Below are 20,044 nucleotides of genomic sequence, written 5' to 3'. Positions count from 1 at the left end.
GAATCAGTGTAAGTGAAGAATCAGAGGTTTCAGAACTTGACTCTGATAAGAATAATTCACTGTTGTTTTCTATACTGTCTCCACAAGAAGACAGATTTCCTTTTCAGAATTTTTCATTTGCATCTTGATTTGATGATGTCGAACCAATCGTGCATACGCAAATAGCTTCAATGAATAGATCTCCGTTTCAGCTGAGAGGATGAAGAAATGTAGTTTTCATGTTAGCATGTTCAACAGAAAAAATGTGTTTAGATTTTTTTTTTTTTTTTTTTTTAAAACCTAAATAGTTGCCATACTATGTTGGGCTTAAAATGTGTCATGTCCCTCCAACCTTTTGGTTATTTAGAGCTTGCATGCAGTAAACATGTATTTTTGTAAAAACACTAATGTAATTAAAACTGTTCGGATTTTGGACAAGTTAGAATTATGCATACTTCTATAAAACTCTTGAACATGCTAATTTTGTTCATTGTATTTGTATGAGGTTGATTTGTATGAGGTAGAATGGATTGCTGGACAAATTGTGGAGGGTACAAGTTTTGACCTGTAGACTGTAGGCAATATTATGAATTCATCTTAGAAGTGAAGCTCAACGATACACAAATACATTTCTCTTTTAGATTAACATATTTGACTGTGATCTCAAAAGCCTTCAGTTCTTCATCTATGGCACTGCCAAGTTCAACCAGCATGTAGAAGTAAGTAACCATAACCAGAGTGCTTCTTTGAATGGAAAAGCATTCCTGCAGGATTCTTTCCATGGTTTAGATTTGAGGCAGACGGAACATGTTATTATGCAAATCCATAAACAGAAAACAAATGATACTAAGTAAAAAGTTAGAAAAGACATTGAATAGCTCATGCTCTTATGAATACATCACCTGTTAAACACATGAAAAGCAACTTGATTGCACTTACAGGCACTGCATAGTGGCTTACATTACAGTTTAATGAAATTCAACCAAATGTAGCAAAGTTAATTGTACAGTCGGATAATGAATAAACAGGAATTTTGAAGATGTTTATTATGCTGTGGCAGTTTATTGAACTAAATTAGGCGGAATTACATTTTTATCTACTGAAGATAAAATTAAAGAAAGAAGAATTGCCAATAAAGAATATGATTGCAATAAACACATTACTGAATTATGGTTATAGGTTCAATGTAGTCGTTGCTTGCATTGGATTCTGAACAAGTATTTAAAACATAATGTTATGTTGACATTTATTATTCTCATTCCCTTTCCTCCCATTTAAGTTGCTACATTCAAAATAAACCTGTGAGCCTCCTTTCTAAATTGATCATTAAGCTTTAACTTGACAATGCTTTAGAGAATAGTTAATATAACAGTAGGTCATGCCAAAACGTGTTTGCAGAGAACTTAATATGAAATTTAACTTATCCTAAGAATAATAGCCATTATTTGTAAAGCAGTGAGTTCACATTATTCTGGTCATTCCATATAATATAAACCTTATCTGCCTTCATTATTACCACTTGCACAAACTATATAACGATGCAATAAAATGGTTTTGTGATAGTTGTGGCCAAACAATGATTTTCTTTCATTTTGCTTCAGCTGTATTGTGAAGACGTTTAATGGCGATGTTTTCACCTCTCACCTGTAGGTGGGGCTTTGCTCGCGTTTTGCTGGATTCGGTAGAGGAGGAAGAAGAAGAACGAGTCAACCGTAGAAGAAGAGTTTATTTACCGCTATGAAATAACTTCATCCCGTTATCCCTCCTCACCGTGTATATAATGTAATTTTAATAATTATTAAAGACGCCTTTATGTGTTTGCCGAAGTAACGACGGTAAGAAAATCTTTATCAAATTAGATATCGCTGTTTTCCTGCAAATATTCGAGCAATTATTTTGCAGTTTGTTTAGCTGAGTTTAATAAAGAGTCGCTTAGGTACAAATAGAGCAGCTTCCGGTAAATTATTAAGACTTGGGGCTCTTGTTGATAAGAAATCAAGTAATGCATGACTGTTCTTTTTTAACCTATAGATGGTCGGCAGGAGGAGGCTGCTTCCCTGTGTAGGTCTGGGGCTGTTTGGTGTCCTGTGCTGGGTTTGGGTCTCTTTCGCCTCTTTTCCTGATGAGCAGCTTCACGTGGAGGTCATGGATGCTGTGGATCGAGGAGCTTTTCAGCCACAAAGTGCTCTGTCAGATATGGAGTTTACCTCCATCGCTACTTACAGAGGACCTGGCAACAGTGACCGACGCAGTAATAAAGATCTGCCCATTATCCTGTGGTGGAGTGGGGGACTTTTCCCACATTTTCCTGGCGATACTGAACGCATTGACTGCACCACCTCCTCCTGTCTGGTCACAAGAAATCGCAAGGTACCAAGCATCCTTAATCCTCTAAAAGTCTTTCCTCTGACCAAAAGGAGATACATTCATGGGTGCATAAATAATAATAATCATCATCTCAAGTTGTTCTCATATTAATTTTTACTTTTATCTTGAAAGGTCCAGCTGTACAAGAGGACAACATCCATCATCTTTTATGGAACAGACTTCAGGGCATATGAAGCGCCACTCCCCCGACTCCGCCACCAGACCTGGGCACTGTTCCACGAAGAGTCACCGATGAATAACTATGTCCTCTCTCATGGACCAGGGATCAGGCTGTTTAATTACACAGCCACGTTTAGCAGGAATTCGGACTATCCCCTGACCCTGCAGTGGCTGCCTTCCCTGGAATATTTGCTGGAGCCTGTAGCTGTGTCTCTGGAGGAAAAGAACCGCCTGAGGAGGGAAGGCTTGGCGCCAGTGCTCTACATGCAGTCTCACTGCGATGTACCATCAGACAGAGACAGATATGTCCAGGAACTTATGAAATATATTGAGGTACGATGATAAGAAAGCAACTCCAGTTTCTGCTGTGTACTGTGTATAGTGAATGTAATTTTCCAATTAAATAAGAAGATCCTTCTACAACCCACATAGATAACCATAGGGGACTTTCTACAAGTTCTCTCTATGGCTTTATACAGGCTTTAAATCAAAACTGCATTAATCAAAGTAAATGTTGGCTGGCAGAAAAAGTAGATTTTTGTCTTGCTTGCAGCTATTGCGAAGCCTGCCAAAGGGAGAACTTTGCACAATATTTTTTGAGTATGAAGAAGCTGATAGTTTTGTTTGAAAATGTTTTGCCTGTGTAAAACCAGTGCACTCTCTCTCTCTCTCCATGAGGCAGTGAAACACCACATGGAAAGTAGGTATGATGTGTTAAATTTCATAACATGGGAAGCATGATGTTCTTTCCAACTGGTGGAAAGAGATGGTCATACATCTGTTTTGGATATAGTTACATATCAGCACGTGTAAGTTGACTGTTAAATGTCTGCCAACAAAGTATAATCAGTGCTTCATATTTTAAAACATGTCGTATTTTATCAGTATAAATCTGTTTCACAAATGTGTCCTCTTAACTGCTCACGTTTCTCCTTCTCCTCTCTCACCCATCCTTCATCTCTGTAGGTCGACTCTTATGGGAAATGCTTGAACAACAAACCTCTTCCAGCACATTTGGAGGACACAGCCACTGCTACTGGCGAGGAACCCAAATTCATGAATTTTGTAGCCCGCTACAAGTTCCACCTGGCCCTGGAGAATGGCCTGTGTCCAGATTACATGACAGAGAAGCTTTGGCGGCCTCTCCATCAGGGCTGCGTGCCCGTCTACCGAGGCTCCTCTGCGGTGGCTGACTGGATGCCCAATGACCACTCTGTGGTAATCATCGATAACTTCCAGTCACCTAAAGCTCTCGCTGAATTTCTCAGGAGTCTGGATGAGAATGATGACAAATATGCTCGATATTTAGAGTTCAAGGACCACAAAAGAATTACTAAATTCCGTTTGTTGGAGGCGCTAGAGAGCCGCGAATGGGGAGTTAATGACATGAGTAAACCAAACTACTTAAATGGATTTGAATGCTATGTGTGCGACCAAGAGAATGCACGACTGGCAGCAGAAAAAGCAAACAGGAAAGCCCCTAAGAGGAACCCGCCTCCTCGTCCCAAAATGGCCAATAACTCTCACATGGGCTGCCCATTGCCCAGCCCCGGATACGGAGATGTCCAAGACTTGCCTGCAGATGATGGGTGAGTTTGTCTAAAACAATTCCCCTCGCCAGGTGTGAAAGCCTTTCTATTTTTGGGACGTTAATGTGAATAACATCCCAAGGGAGGAGAAATCACCCTGTTTTATTAGTCTAATTAAAATATCCTCTGTGATGAGCCTAATCTGTTTGTATATGTGCCCACAGATGGTTGCAAATATGGCCTCAGGATTACTGGCAGAGCCTCGACCAAGCAGAGGGGCTGGAGTCTCTGATAAGACATAACGAGTCAGACCCCTCTCTGCTGTGGAAGCACATCCAAAACATTGCTGTGAGCAGAGCCAGAGGAAAACACTGACACAGGGCTTGAAACAAACAGAGGATGGAACGCATCCAGCACAGCCAGGAGGGGGAGGGTGTCCCATATTATGCATTCCCTCTATTTCAATGATGGAATGAGGTGGACGATACTCATATTTTTGTGCTTGAGACAAAATTCCTTTTTCATTAGTGAATAGTTGAAAAAAAATATTCTCTTTACCTGACATGATCCCCTAACTTTGCCAAATTCACTTACAAGAAAATAATCATTTAAAATGTTAAGATGGTAATTTCAGCTTATGATTAGCAGAACTGAGTTGTCTTTACTCTGCTTTGCATGGTAAACATCAGCTGCAGACAGTGCAGTTGTTTCTGTGAGACAGCTACTTATGGGAGGCAGCTTTCCACCGGACTGGTGCTGAGCCAAAGACTTGTCCTCTGTAGCCAGGCAGCACTGCCCAACTGTGTGTGAAGACCATCAAGACTCTAGCAAATGAACTGCAATCATTTCTTTACAGTTACGCAGCAGGTGGCTGATGGTCATTAGCTGAAGCTGCATTTACGTGCACTGCCAATCGAAGGGTTGATGCAAGGATTTTTTTTGCAGAGAAGAAGTGCGAGGCATAACCTCCCAGTGGGAAATCTCTACCACACTGGCAGAGCTGCTCTCAAGAACAGCATCACTCAGTTTTTGTGGTCATTGCCTTAGAATATTGCCCTAATGCTTTTTTATAACAGCACGCTAAGATGATCTTTATGTGCAATAATTTTCAATGTGATTTTCTTGTACATGCTGGAGGCTTCATGTGCTTCATAGTACACTACTTTTATATGTTTCTACCAGGATTTTATAAACCATTTTATTTACTTAAACCAATGAAACATGTGAACACATATTTTGTATCAACAGTAAAACGAATTAAACTTAATTTTGAACCCACTATCCAATATGAGTCTGTAGATAGATATGTATGCAACACTTCTTTGACAGACAAAATCCTTCATAAATCTAGGCATAAACAAGTTTTACCATTAAAAAAAAAACCAATCAAACAAAAGAAAAAAGACAGGATTGTATGCGTTTGAAAGAACAGAAATGTAACCTAATATAAGCTTTGACAGGAAGTAAGCTGGTTATCTTAAAAGCATGTGAAGTTAAAATGTAACAATACAAACTTTGTAAACAAATTTTTACTTTATAATTAAATGACCACGAAGGAAAGATGTTGAAGATGAAGAGCTGAGATTATCATATGGTGGCGGCGTAGCAGCTCTCGCAGTGAACCTTCCCGCCATGTAGGAACATGTTGTCGATGAGGTCTCCCATAGGCTTACTGCACACGTCACACTGTAAAAAAAAAAAAACAGCAAGCATGCCAGTAGAAAAAGGCATTATTAACATAGTATATGAACAGCTGCAGCCTTGGACACATGTAACACAAACTCTGTGGACTGGAAAGGTTTACAAATCATTTATATGTTTTTTCTTTTTTTCCCCCAGATAGTTTATTTTTGTAAAACAAAAATAAAAATCCATGGATATGAGATGATCAGGAGGATTTTATCCAAAGAGACAAGTTACCTTGAAGCAGGCAGGATGGCAGTTGATGTTAAGGTGATCGATGGTGATCTTGGCATTGTTGCCTACCTGCTCACCGCAGTACGTGCAGGTAGATGACAGCGCGACTCTAAACAAACAGATAATGAAACAAGTCAAGCCGACCGTAAACTGCAGAGTGGCTCTTTAGAACTGCAGCCCTGTCTGGTTGAATAACCTGTAATCTTTTGTGTGTATGAGGGAATTTAATAAGTGTAAATAATCCTTGGATGTCCCTGCTTAGCTTCCTAATGAGCGGTTTTACTGGAATTTCTGCTCTGCTTAACATGTGTCTGGTTGTGTCAGAACTTGAAATGGCGAAGCAGAGGAAGACTGCTCTGACTTAGAACTGGCTTAAAACAGGTTTAGGGAATTAGGCTGTTTATTAGTGGATTATGGTACGTAGGTTTACATCAGGACAGTTCACTCTAGTGCGAGAACGAAATAACCTTGTGTAGAGAAAGCATTTCTAAAAGGAAAAGAAAGAGATTTATTAAGTGCTGAAACAACCTGAACAGTAAAATAGTTTAAAAAGTCCTGAAGAGAACTACGATCCTTTTCTGAGATGTAATATGTGAAAGCATCTTTATTACTTTTGCAGAAAATGTAGAAAGGATTTCATTTAAGTTTTAGAAGGGTTTTAAGATTCATTGAATTGAAAAGAACCTGATGGAAACCAGTAAATGCAGTTAAAATATGACTGAATCCAGCAGGTGAGTTAGGAATCAAAGACGTGAGAATACTTAAAAAGAGAAAATAACTTAAACTTCACTCACGGGGTGTTCTCTAAATTTAGAGCCATGTATATTCATGGGTTTAGGGATTTCAGTCAATCAATCAAACCTTTATTTATCGAGTACAAGGCAACCAAAGTGCTGTACAGGTAAATTAAATATGTTTGCTGTTACCTTGAGAAACTGGAGGGGCTGCTGTATGAGTAATTGGCAGAGCTGGAATCCAAATAATCTGACGCACTATGTAAGCAAAAGCAATGAGAATATTACGATCAGGGCGTTATTTGATATCAGCATTATTAATTATTTAAATAATTCTTCGATCTTACCTGTCGGTGGTGTCTATGAAGTTATACAAGGACAGCTCAGAGGCATTGACATACTCCTTCACATAAACGAACCCCCTAAAACAGAGCAAAGCCGAGCACAGAGCGAGCTGAAATGCACAGTTTCAAAAGTTGCAACTTAAGTTTAACTTTCTAGTTTGGAAAATGGCTCACTTTTTTTCTGGTGTTGGAACACGCTCCTCCTCTTTTTCCACTTTCCTGGAATAGCTTACAGATTTGGAAACAGAGAGCAGCAGCATTAGTCTCATCTTTCTCTCACTGACAACAGGATAGTGATGGGTTATACAGAAGGACCTGTCAAGTACAGGCGCCTTCATTTTCTGCCATCGCTTGTTAATGGCAGGCTTTTAGCCGGCTGTGATTTGACAGAAGGACATCTCTTATCATCATCAATCTGACATCTGGAGGCTGGTAATTAGAGGGAGGGAAATGAGGGCAAATTGAAAGACAATGGCATAGCCGATCTTGTCATTAAACTTCAGTGATGGAGTTGATTTGGGAATTTGTCAAGAGGGAGTTTCATGTAAGCAGCTGTGCTCCCCACCTGGTTTGACCTAAATCTCTTTTTATTATGACGTCTATCTTACAGAGAGACAAAACTAGACCTCCCCGGCAAAAGTGGACAAAAAAACTTGCATGACCTATATTAAAAATGTTACACATCTAATGAGAAACTGTTTTTTTTTTTTTTAACACCCTGGCTTAGAATTTATAGTTAAAAAAGACAAAAGAGTTCCAGTTAAGGCAAGTGTCTTTACAAAAGAGAGAAAACCAACAGACCAAATAGTAGAAAATAACACTCCAAAGAAAACCTACTTCTATAATGCTGTGCCATTTTAACAAGATCATAAACTTACCGATCCATAACAGGCTCTGGCTCTCTGGAAAGTAAAAAAAAAAAAACTTGTAAGGATTTCGTTCTAAGCCACAGGCATCAATAAAGTGGATGCAATCCGATGAGAAAGAATTCTGGTTTTTGTGTCTGTATGAAGCAGATCTTCTGGGCTTTTGAACAAGTTTGGTGTGTTTGCTATTGTACTGCAACGTTGCCTCATCTTCCGTAATCACTGTAAACATCACCTACAGTAGCCCCGGATGCATTTAAATCTTTAAATCTTAGGTTTTTAATCACAAAATACAAGTTTAAAACAAAATCTTTCTCAACCTGATAGAGGTGATATCTGTGGTGGCCTGTGTGTCTTCAAGGCTGTCAAACACAAGACAGCCTTTGTAAATATGGAAGAACAGGTGAAGAACAGGTGAAGTTAAAAAGAGCATGCTTTTATGTTTATTTATGTTACGCGTTTGTGTTTAAAATGATTTGTAATCTTTTTAATAAGCTCAGCCATAAGAAATATACCTTTCTTCTTCTTCTTCTTCTTCTTCTTCTTCTTCTTCTTCTTCTTCTTCTTCTTCTTCTTCTTCTTCTTCTTCTTCTTCTTCTTCCTCCTCCTCGCTTGTCGTAGTGGTGATGGTATAGACTGTGGGTGTTGTCCATCTGTCCCATGGGGAGTCATTTTCAGTGGCTCTTAAGCAGAAATAAGAATGTATTTCATGACATGGGAGGATAGCAGATTAGCACTACGTACATTCTTTTAAAAAAATGAGGAAGAGGAGCCTCGAGGGGGATCTTTTTACCATAGCTGTGAAGGAAAGTTGTAACAAATATCTGACCTAATTTCATCAGCATCGGTGCACAATATCTTCTGGCTCAGCAAGTAGAAGCTATAAGAGCCTTGTTACTTCACCGGGGTGAAAGGAAAAGAGGTTATGGGGATAAAAGGCACCAATCTGCACCTGGAGCTTTCAGTTAAAAGATGACTTACTTTCTCTCAAACATGATCAGTGTCTGTTGATCTTCAGCTTGGCCTTCTGCGTCTGGTTCAGCTTCTTGCCTGGGAAAGGACATACATTGAAAGGCTTTTAGCTGGAAATGGACATGCACGGTTGGACGTAGACGAATGGAAAATAGAGGAGCGTGCTGTGTGGAAGTGGAAGATGGGAATCAAAGTGTGTCATCACCTCTCTTCTGTGTCAGTCTGCGGAGGTTCGCTCGCTTCCCATGTGCGTGTCTCAGACTGCTGAGAAGTTGGGCTAAAAGTGAAGAAAGAGGATGCAGGAGTCATGTCACGCCAGTTCCTGCAGCTTCACACTGGCCTCATACGTTACACAGAAATGCACTGGCTGGAGTTTAATACCTAGTGATGTCGGTGTTGATCGGGATTATGTCATTTTGAAGGGATTCCTGTCCGTTACCGCTCATGCTGTCAAAGATTCAAAAGAGAAAAACATTAGAATGCATTTTAAACCTAAAAATGACAAATCTGTATCAAGTTTTTTTGTTTTTTTTTTAAATATATATATATATATATATATATATATATATATATATATATACAAATGATGCATTTAAGGAATCCCTAATAAATACATAACTCATGATGATTAATGCAAGACACATGATGAACTCCTGTTGCTCACTACTAAATAATGATCAGCTCAAAGTTGATTTATGTGATTAATTAACACTTAATAGATCTTTAGTTAATAAATGCCAATTTAATCATTTGTTAATAATAAAATGTGTTTTTTTTCTTTAGTTAATAAATGCCAATTTAATCATTTGTTAATAATAAAATGCGTTTTTTTTCTTTTTGGGAGTTTACTGTGTAAGCCTCTTGTCAGTAGGTCATAAAGAAACAAACGCTTGCTTCTGATTTTACATTGTTTTGTTTTTCTTGAGTGCTTTCATATTTTTTTATGGAAAAATGTACAATTCTTCTGACAGATCAGCTCATCCACAAGCATGAAATTGAAATGCATCTTGTGTAAATGTGAAAACCAGCTTGTTTGCCTGCATATCAATAAAAAAATTAGGTTAAGTGTTACTGATTTCATAAATTTAGTGATAGATCTAATGTTTCCATTTCCTGCAGTTTCTCCAGTTTAGGCCTGTGATGAACTGGAAACCTGATCAGGATGCAGCCTCCCTCTCATCAAATGGATGAAGGGATGGGTGGATGGATGAAAGAACTGATTTGTCAGGAAAAAACAGTCCATTATAACTAAGAGCCAGTGTGCGAAAATGTTGCTCTACATGTTTAAGCAGGTTTGACAATTTCCACTTAAAAATTAAATTAATTATCAAATTATCAAAACTGTTTCCTAATTTTTTCCCGTTTATTGACGACCCTTTTTGTTCAACTCTGATGCTGAAGAGAAACAACAGTTAATACTGAGCATATTACATCATTTCTATGCAAACAGATAAAGTCAGTAAGCACTGACTTACTTTATGTCTGTGCTTAAACTTTTGTTCTCCTTGGATGACGGAGATGAACTGTGAAATAAATGGATAAAAAAAACAGAAATCAACATGAGCATATCAACAACTGCAGCGGCAATCTCGGAACAAGATTGCTGTGACGCTTCTCGTGTCATAACTGCTGGTTATGAATAATGATTATTGCATTAACTCATAAAAAGCAGCTGTTGTATTGATGAGGGCATTATGCGGAAACATGATAGTGTCAGGGCTGCAAACAGAGGTTGGGGTATAGAAACGTGGGAATTTGCATTATCATCGCCTTACCTGTTGATGGAAATATCAGAGAGGGGCTGGAGCAGGTCAGAGGAGCTGCAACAGAGAAAAGTGGCTCATAATCAGAAAGTGCTGCATTATGCATGCTGAGATGCTATCTGTCTGGCTAGAAAGCAGTCGCAGCTCCAACCCAATATGATTACTTGTTATGGGATGTGGTCCCTATCGGATATGGATCAAACGGATCAGCCAAGCTGAAAAACAATTTCACACTGATTTCACTCTCAATTGTCGGTACGGCCCATCTTGTGTCAGAGGAATTCTGATCACATTGACTCATAATGGAAAGATTTAATGCAGTTTGAATGGTAAAAATAGAGAGGGAACCAAGGCCAAACTCAATTAAAATCAAAATCTGGAATGTTTATGCTAAGTAGAAAGACGTTTCTGCTGCTAAACAGAACAATCAATGTACTTTTGCTAAAATAAATCAGTATACACAGAATGAATGACAAACGTCATACAGGCAGATATTTTACTAACAAGAATGCTACATGTACTTTGGCAATGAGAGAATTTGAGTTTGTTTTTTCTCTCGGTTCAAATAGAGGAACTAGTTTATAAAAACCTTCTGCAAGAAAACCACTTCAAGCATAAGACCAAGAAAGTATACCTACGAAAACCATAAAAAAAATCAACAGGGTCTGAGCATAATAAGATCATATAATTCAATGTGAGGATCAATAGCATGACATTGTCTACGAAACAACTTGCGCCCAGCTCTCATGGGGTTCCAGTTCCACCACAGCAGTTCAGTCAGGTCTGGACTGGACCTTTGCAACACTTCTTTTCTTTTTAAGCTGCTCTGTTTTAGATTTGCTGTGTTTGACATTGTTATCCAATTCCCAAACCCACATTTTGGAAAGTTCAAATCCTCATCCCGACAAACACTCAGCTTGACAGCTGGTATGAGCAGTTTGTGTACACTGTGTTTGGTTCCTTCAAAAAACATGCTGCTGTGTTTTACAGCCAAACGTCTTCACAACGGTCTGTACAAAAAACATTGTTCCAGATGTTTTGTGGTCTGTTCAGATGCAACTTGGCAAACCTAAGTCGTGCTATAGTTGTGAAGAAAGAAGAAAGGCTTTCTGTTTTGTAGCTGTTGTTCATTTTTCCTCTTGCTGTAGTTTGATTAACTCCAGTTTATTTGGAAACAACCTTATTAGCCTTCCCAGTTCGATGGGCAGCAGCAGTTGCTGGTGTCTTTCCTCCGTGGCATTATTTTGAAACTCAGCCAAACACTTTGGAGCAGAAAAACTGCAAGAGCTTCTACTTTTACAGAGGTGATCATGCTTGGTGATGATCAAGTAATCAAGTGTATTGATTAGCAGCGGCTTGCTACTACCCAACCTCCTAATTGCTACAGAAGCAGTTTAGTTTTTCCACACTGCCTCTGCATTTTGGCTTAGCTTTCTGTTCAGCAAGTATCACATGGTATTTGTTGTTCATTTCATGTTGTATTTACATTATTTCGAGAGTAGTTAAGGACTAGACATATACTATTAGGTCTTGTTACATAAAACTATAGAGGTGAAAGAGAGTGCATATGCATGTCTACTCCTGTAAGCTCTTATTGCAGTAAATAAAGCACTGTGAGTCAGGGACTATGGTTGTCACATGCGAGTTCCAGTGATCTGCATTGTCCTCTTGGTTGAGCGGTGGTGAGACAGAAAAGCAAGAGGCTGGTATGGATGAACGGCGTGATGAGAAAAGAGGGCAAGTAAAGGTTACTGTAGCTGTTCTCATACACTATTTACAGTGCTCGTCCATTAGGAAAGCTTCAAACCCACTCAACTATTTAACAAGTATGCAGACCATCTGAATATAGAGCAGACTTTTTCTTTGTGTACGCTGAATACTTTATGTCAGGAGTGATCATAGCTTTGGTCATTACAGGGGGTGTCTGAGGGGCCGATGCGCAACACAGATGCAGACAGAGCCAGCATAAATCATTACAAGGCATATCTCAGCAGAATGCACTTCTTAGAGCGAACAGCTCTGCACAGAGATAATTGTCTGAGAGCAGCCTGTCATCTTCCCCTACCTTTGTGTTTCCTTGACTGTCTCATCTGTCTGTTTCGCCTCCTCTCGCTCCATGTTGAGGCTAGTGGAAGTAAAACAAAGCCACAATACTAATCAGTACAGAACATTCTTCTCTATTTCCAGTCGCAGTGCAGATAAAAAGCAGTCATTTGCTACAGGAACCAAGGACTTTGTTGCAAACATAGATCCAAGAAGTAGATTTTTGGGTCAGACTTGAGGTCTTTCTCAAACATTTTACAACTTGGAGATGCTTGTGTTTGTGTGCTTGCGTTAAAAAAAGAACCACTGTATCCATTTTCAGCAAGGCAAGTTAAAGAGATATTTTGTTCGCTACTGACAAGGGAACTATTGATTTTCTACTGGAGAAAGAATTATTCTTCACATGATTGTATTTGCAGCTTGGAGGGAAAGAGCTCTTCCTGTACCTGTCTAGCCCACTAAGCAGATCCTGACTCCAACGTCCTGGGCTGGGGGGAACAGACGCTGCTGATTCCTCTGGACTGCGGAGGCGGAAAAAGGAAGCAAAGAAGTTGATGAACAAAGAGGGATTTGGGACTCAGATGAGACTTCAGAGTTGCTGTAGCGCAGACCAGTCGAGGCAGAGTAGATAGAGCCTGTAGGAGGTTCAATAGTGCCCCCCCATGGAAAAGATTCAAAGAGTTCCCAATGTGAGAACTGCTTAATTGCACAATCAGTAAGAGTGTATATTTAACAAACCCATCACTGAGGCCCAGGAGATCATCTGTTAATGGTTCGCCGTTGCTGAGTGTTGGAGCTGGCCTCCGTTCAACACTGCAGAGAGAAAAAAAATCAGTATATTAGTGCACCTGTTTTGGCAAATTAGTACATATATCTCTTCATCAGATATTTTTGTTCTGTGTTCAATCAAGCGTAATTTGAGATACGCTTGTAAAAATGTTACTCAAGGCTCCTGAGATTAGGATGTGTGTAATGTGGTAATTATTTTGAAGTCTAAACAATAGCAATTAAGCTTTATTTGTTTCTTGCCAAGTGATGTAATGCAATAAACGAGGGAGTTGTCGATTTTACCTGTCCTCTGTGTTGTGGCTTTCAGCAGAGCCTCCTTCTTCCTTTGCCAGCACCAGCTCATCACCCTTAAAGCTGGAGGGAAAATCAATTCTTGTGATCAGATGAGCATATTACTGCTGCCAGGAATTTCTTTTTCATTTTCATGCAGCTTTCATAGTTTTTTTTTTTTTTTTTTTTTTAATTTACCTGGATGAACTTGCATCAAAAGAAATGAGGGTGTCTGACAAGACAGTGAGTGTGTCAACACTGGAGCTGTGAAAACCGACGGACAACAAATGTAAAAGCAGGACAGTTTTCAGTCATGTACAAGAAAGAATGAGAGTAAACGCATCACGGATGTCTACAAAAAAAAAAAAAAAAAAAACCCGAAAAGCAAGTTTAGAGCTTCACTTTGAAAATAATGCAATGTTATCTTCCTCTGATGCAATGATGGAGGTAGTAGTTAAATTCTTTGCTGCATTTAAAGATCATATATGGGAAAAATATATTGATAATGTCAGCTTAATTCCTTTTAAGTATAAAAGTACTCCATGCAGATTGCATTACTTTGTTAGTGAATAATCAAAACTAATTTATTAAAAGAGCTACCTTGTGAAGTTTTGGTGAAAAGTTTCAACATTTCATATCTGACAGTTGAATATGTGACTTAATGTTAGACGGTAAGAATTAAAGTGGAGTGCCTTCCTCCAGTGTATGGGAGTGGAAGAATACAGTAGCATAACCACTCCCAAGTTCACAACAGGAACAATTATAAAACTTAATTTAATTTCAATCACAGATGTTTGATATGAATAACAGAAACATAACTTTTATTGTAAACTGACCTTGGTTCAAGAGGTTGCTTCAGTTCTGGCTCTAGTTTTGGCTTTGGCTCGGGTGCACCTTCAGGTTCAGGTTCAGGTTCTGCTTTTGTCTTCACAGTGAGGTCTGTCACAGACTCTGGCAGAGGTGATATTGGAGCAGGTGAGTCAGAGGCAGGAGATGTTGGAGTGAGAGGCGCTGATGAACGAGGCACTGAAACAGGGGATTCTGGGATGGACGAAGATGGAACAGGAGACACTGGGCCTGTTGGTTCTCCAAAAGCTGAAGGAGGGGGAAGAGTCGAGTCTGGGACGGTTGAACTTTGGACAGGAGATGCTGGTTTAGTCAACTCTGGGATGGCTGGTGGTGGGACAGAAGATGTTGGTTTAGTCGACTCTGGGATGGCTGGTGGTGGGACAGAAGATGTTGGTTTAGTCGACTCTGGGATGGCTGGTGGTGGGACAGAAGATGTTGGTTTAGTCGACTCTGGGATAACTGGTGGTGGGACAGAAGATGTTGGTTTAGTCGACTCTGGGATGGCTGGTGGTGGGACAGAAGATGTTGGTTTAGTCAACTCTGGGATGGCTGGTGGTGGGACAGAAGATGTTGGTTTAGTCGACTCTGGGATGGCTGGTGGTGGGACAGAAGATGTTGGTTTAGTCAACTCTGGGATGGCTGGTGGTGGGACAGAAGATGTTGGTTTAGTCAACTCTGGGATAACTGGTGGTGGGACAGAAGATGTTGGTTTAGTCGACTCTGGGATGGCTGGTGGTGGGACAGAAGATGTTGGTTTAGTCGACTCTGGGATAACTGGTGGTGGGACAGAAGATGTTGGTTTAGTCGACTCTGGGATGGCTGGTGGTGGGACAGGAGATGTTGGTTTAGTCGACTCTGGGATGGCTGGTGGTGGGACAGAAGATGTTGGTTTAGTCAACTCTGGGATGGCTGGTGGTGGGACAGAAGATGTTGGTTTAGTCGACTCTGGGATAACTGGTGGTGGGACAGAAGATGTTGGTTTAGTCGACTCTGGGATGGCTGGTGGTGGGACAGAAGATGTTGGTTTAGTCAACTCTGGGATGGCTGGTGGTGGGACAGAAGATGTTGGTTTAGTCGACTCTGGGATAACTGGTGGTGGGACAGAAGATGTTGGTTTAGTCAACTCTGGGATGGCTGGTGGTGGGACAGAAGATGTTGGTTTAGTCGACTCTGGGATAACTGGTGGTGGGACAGAAGATGTTGGTTTAGTCAACTCTGGGATGGCTGGTGGTGGGACAGAAGATGTTGGTTTAGTCGACTCTGGGATAACTGGTGGTGGGACAGAAGATGTTGGTTTAGTCGACTCTGGGATAACTGGTGGTGGGACAGAAGATGTTGGTTTAGTCGACTCTGGGATGGCTGGTGGTGGGACAGAAGATGTTGGTTTAGTCAACTCTGGGATGGCTGGTGGTGGGACAGAAGATGTTGGTTTAGTCGACTCTGGGATAACTGGTGGTGGGACAGAAGATGTTGGTTTAGTCAACTCTGGGATGGCTGGTGGTGGGACAGAAGATGTTGGTTTAGTCGACTCTGGGATAACTGGTGGTGGGACAGAAGATGTTGGTTTAGTCAACTCTGGGATGGCTGGTGGTGGGACAGAAGATGTTGGTTTAGTCGACTCTGGGACGGCTGGTGGTGGGACAGAAGATGTTGGTTTAGTCAACTCTGGGATAACTGGTGGTGGGACAGAAGATGTTGGTTTAGTCGACTCTGGGATAACTGGTGGTGGGACAGAAGATGTTGGTTTAGTCAACTCTGGGATGGCTGGTGGTGGGACAGAAGATGTTGGTTTAGTCGACTCTGGGACGGCTGGTGGTGGGACAGAAGATGTTGGTTTAGTCGACTCTGGGATAACTGGTGGTGGGACAGAAGATGTTGGTTTAGTCAACTCTGGGATGGCTGGTGGTGGGACAGAAGATGTTGGTTTAGTCAACTCTGGGATGGCTGGTGGTGGGACAGAAGATGTTGGTTTAGTCGACTCTGGGACGGCTGGTGGTGGGACAGAAGATGTTGGTTTAGTCGACTCTGGGACGGCTGGTGGTGGGACAGAAGATGTTGGTTTAGTCGACTCTGGGACGGCTGGTGGTGGGACAGAAGATGTTGGTTTAGTCGACTCTGGGATAACTGGTGGTGGGACAGAAGATGTTGGTTTAGTCAACTCTGGGATGGCTGGTGGTGGGACAGAAGATGTTGGTTTAGTCGACTCTGGGACGGCTGGTCGTGGGACAGGAGATGTTGGTTTAGTCGACTCTGGGACGGCTGGTGGTGGGACAGGAGATGTTGGTTTAGTCGACTCTGGGATAACTGGTGGTGGGACAGAAGATGTTGGTTTAGTCGACTCTGGGATAACTGGTGGTGGGACAGAAGATGTTGCTTTAGTCGATTCTGGGATAACTGGTGGTGGGACAGAAGATGTTGGTTTAGTCGACTCTGGGATAACTGGTGGTGGGACAGAAGATGTTGCTTTAGTCGATTCTGGGATAACTGGTGGTGGGACAGAAGATGTTGGTTTAGTCGACTCTGGGATAACTGGTGGTGGGACAGAAGATGTTGGTTTAGTCGACTCTGGGATAACTGGTGGTGGGACAGGAGATGCTGGTTTAGTCAACTCTGGGACGGTTGAAGGTGGGACAGGAGGTGTTGGTTTAGTCGACTCTGGGATAACTGGTGGTGGGACAGGAGATGCTGGTTTAGTCAACTCTGGGACGGTTGAAGGTGGGACAGGAGACGCAGGAGTAGGAGAAGTTGTTGCTTTTGTTGGTGGTAATAGTTTAACTAATGGGGTGTCGGGCTGCACCGAGAAGGCTGAGGCCTCAGGTTTTTGCTCTGTAGAGGCTGATGAAACACACTCATTGATGTCCACCTTGTCGCAACTTGGTTTTACACATTCAAGTGGGTCTTCTTTCATAACCGACTGTAGACAAAGGTCACCTTTCACAGGTTCTGGCGTGCTTTCCTCTGCCTTTAGAGCCTCTGGCTCATTAACAGCCAAATCAACAGATGTCTTCACGCTGGAGCTGCCTCTGTAAACCACACAAGCGATGAATGGAAGTGAGGGGGCCAGAATCACTCTTCATTAATGCACTGGATTAGAAAGATGGCACGAGACTTACATATTCTGTGGTTTGGGCTGAGGTGCAGTGGCAGCAGATGTGGCAAAAACAACAGGGGATGGGGACTCAGTGTTTGCAGGAGCTGGATTCTCAGCACTCTCTTCATCAGAAATCTCCACCCTGCATATTTACACACATACGTACATGAGCTGATGTGTAGAATCAGAATACAGAGGAACAAATACAGAAACATTCGTGTCGGGTTTGTAAACTTTATTTGGCTCCAGATTCTTGGCATTTACCTTGTAGCCACAAACGATGGACTGTTGTTGGCCACTGATGATGTTTCTTTAGCTCTGAGGTATTCCCACAAACACATACATTTCTCATTAATACCATAGAGTGCAGTATAAATAAGCACATATTATTAAAAAAGTAACATTATGTAGGAAGTTTCATTATCATGATATGTAATAGGTTGAAGTATAAGATGAGCATCAGAAGATTGACGTTAGACACACGTACTCATATTTCTTAGCAGCAGAAAGCACATAAGACCGCTTCTTGACTGAAGATCTCTTCAGAACATTACTGGCAGCCTCTGTCCTGTAAAATTAATCATTGTGATGTTAATAGAATCTCTTTCTGGGGTGTGTGACTTCAGCATGTGAGGAGAGTCTTACCGTTTCTCCTTTTCCTGTGGGCTAAGCCCTCCCTCCTGGTTCTCAGAAGTGGGCCTCACAGTATGGGGGGCTCTACAGAGTAAAAACATCATCATATACCACATGAAAATACACTCTCAGTCAGCTGCCGGCAGTCGAGTGAAAATCTGCACACTCACATTCTCTTGTAGCTCTCTGAAGGTTTTTTAGTGAATTGTGTTGTGCTGGAATGAAACAAGATTATAATTCATTTGAGATTTGGTAATTTGGGAATTATCCCTTGCTATGCTGTTAAACTCTGCTTTTTCAAGGAAAGAGGATTTTACCTAATGCCATTAGATGTTGTGGAAGAAGCAGGCTTGTCTAGCTTTGTGAAAATGCCCCTGAATGAGGGAAAAAAAAACCCCAAAACATTATTTACTTTAAATGATATGTAGTTTCATTTTCAGTGTCAACATTTCAACATGTCTTCTTGCTTGTGATTAGTAAAAGACACTTTAACATATCACTAGGTTTTAATCCAGGTTTTTAAAAGAGTCTCTTACCTGATCAGGTATCCTGGTGTTGCTGCTTTACTGTAAGATGACGATAAAGATGTGTTACCAGTATAGTCGTGTTTCTAAGAGATGGAGTGGGAAGCTTGGGAGAATCTGTGTTTACCTCTCCGTGTCAGATTTTGCAGGAGGTGGGGTGGATTGTGTTGGGGAGGAAACTGAACTTGTCTCATTAGGTGCTTCGTTTGTACGAATGGCTCTTACTTCGGCAATCCTGTAAACGACATACAAGAAATTCGGTTTCATCCACTCGAATGTGTTTACAATGGGATTTATTCCTTATTGAAAAAAGTGGCTTACCAAGGTTTCTCCTCTTGGGTTTTATCCTGAGATTCATCTTGACGCTGCAACCAGCTGCCATCTCCCTTCAGCTTGGTCCGGACTTTGGTAGTACGAAATACAGCTGCTCTGTTTCCCTCTGAGATAAAAGAAGTGACACACATTGTGGGTTGCAACTCATTCATTCATTTTCTGAACCGCTTATTCCAATTCAGGGTCGCGGGGAAGCTGGAGCCTATCCCAGCTGGCTTTGGGCGACAGGCAGGGTACACCCTGGACAGCTCGCCAGTCCATCACAGGGTTGCAACTCATGTCAACTTTATTTTGATTGAATAAAGCAACACAAGAAAATAAAACAATTAACTAGGAAATAAATGATAAAATTATAGGACATTGTTTTAAAATGAATTGAAAACAAGAAAATATTTGCATCTTAAACACTGTCTGCTTGAAAGCATATGAGATCAGTCATCTTTGGACTGACACAGAGCATAATCAACCACTTGCAGTTTGGTTTAAAGGCTAATCCTTTTTTTCTTGTCTTTTTTTTCCTCTTTTTTAAACGTAGGGTCATGTGAAGTACAAGTACTCAGTGTCTTACCGAGAGTACTTACTAATGAGTGCACTTCCAGTTTGGAGTAACATGAAGGAATCTGATGGAAAACTAAGTACCTATTTTCTGTCACTTGAAAGAAGGCCACTAGAAAAGCATTGTTTTCCAAAGACAAATACAAAGATAGTGGTATATTGTGGATTTTTTTTTGCACTGTGCCAATTTTGTATTTGACAGTAACACTGACTGGCAGCACAGACTGTGTTACACAGACATTGGACCATGTTGCAACACGGACAATATGACAAGGTAAATAACTATCTGATGAAAGAATCCACAAC

The 20,044-nt window shown here is 40.9% G+C and overlaps 2 protein-coding genes across 2 annotated transcripts; one reads left to right on the top strand and one right to left on the bottom strand.

The window, feature by feature from the left end:
- Positions 1 to 1,704: 1,704 nt before the first annotated feature.
- pofut4 (protein O-fucosyltransferase 4) lies at positions 1,705 to 5,324 on the top strand. The gene is made up of 5 exons (XM_079250574.1): positions 1,705 to 1,814; positions 2,011 to 2,349; positions 2,479 to 2,859; positions 3,493 to 4,115; positions 4,280 to 5,324. Exons 2-5 carry the CDS (start codon positions 2,011 to 2,013, stop codon positions 4,428 to 4,430), a joined length of 1,494 nt encoding a protein of 497 aa, XP_079106700.1. The 5' UTR covers positions 1,705 to 1,814; the 3' UTR covers positions 4,431 to 5,324.
- A 234-nt stretch (positions 5,325 to 5,558) lies between these two features.
- znf185 (zinc finger protein 185 with LIM domain) lies at positions 5,559 to 19,314 on the bottom strand (the record flags this gene model as incomplete). The annotated part of the gene is made up of 22 exons (XM_079250179.1): positions 5,559 to 5,741; positions 5,976 to 6,081; positions 6,899 to 6,964; positions 7,054 to 7,128; positions 7,225 to 7,329; positions 7,471 to 7,547; positions 8,503 to 8,599; positions 8,898 to 8,966; positions 9,094 to 9,165; positions 9,270 to 9,335; positions 10,664 to 10,708; positions 10,816 to 10,866; positions 13,141 to 13,215; positions 13,433 to 13,507; positions 13,766 to 13,837; positions 14,590 to 14,848; positions 17,534 to 17,625; positions 18,181 to 18,261; positions 18,339 to 18,410; positions 18,497 to 18,541; positions 18,978 to 19,085; positions 19,172 to 19,314. The coding sequence occupies 22 exons, from the start codon at positions 19,312 to 19,314 to the stop codon at positions 5,643 to 5,645; spliced, it is 1,950 nt and encodes a 649-aa protein (XP_079106305.1). The 3' UTR covers positions 5,559 to 5,642.
- Positions 19,315 to 20,044: the final 730 nt, after the last annotated feature.

The sequence above is a fragment of the Telmatherina bonti genome, assembly GCF_933228915.1.
Source record: "Telmatherina bonti genome assembly, chromosome: 12".
In the NCBI taxonomy this organism is placed as follows: domain Eukaryota; kingdom Metazoa; phylum Chordata; class Actinopteri; order Atheriniformes; family Telmatherinidae; genus Telmatherina; species Telmatherina bonti.
The sequence above is the reverse complement of the archived record's forward strand: the minus strand, read 5'-3'. Positions and strand labels throughout refer to the sequence as shown.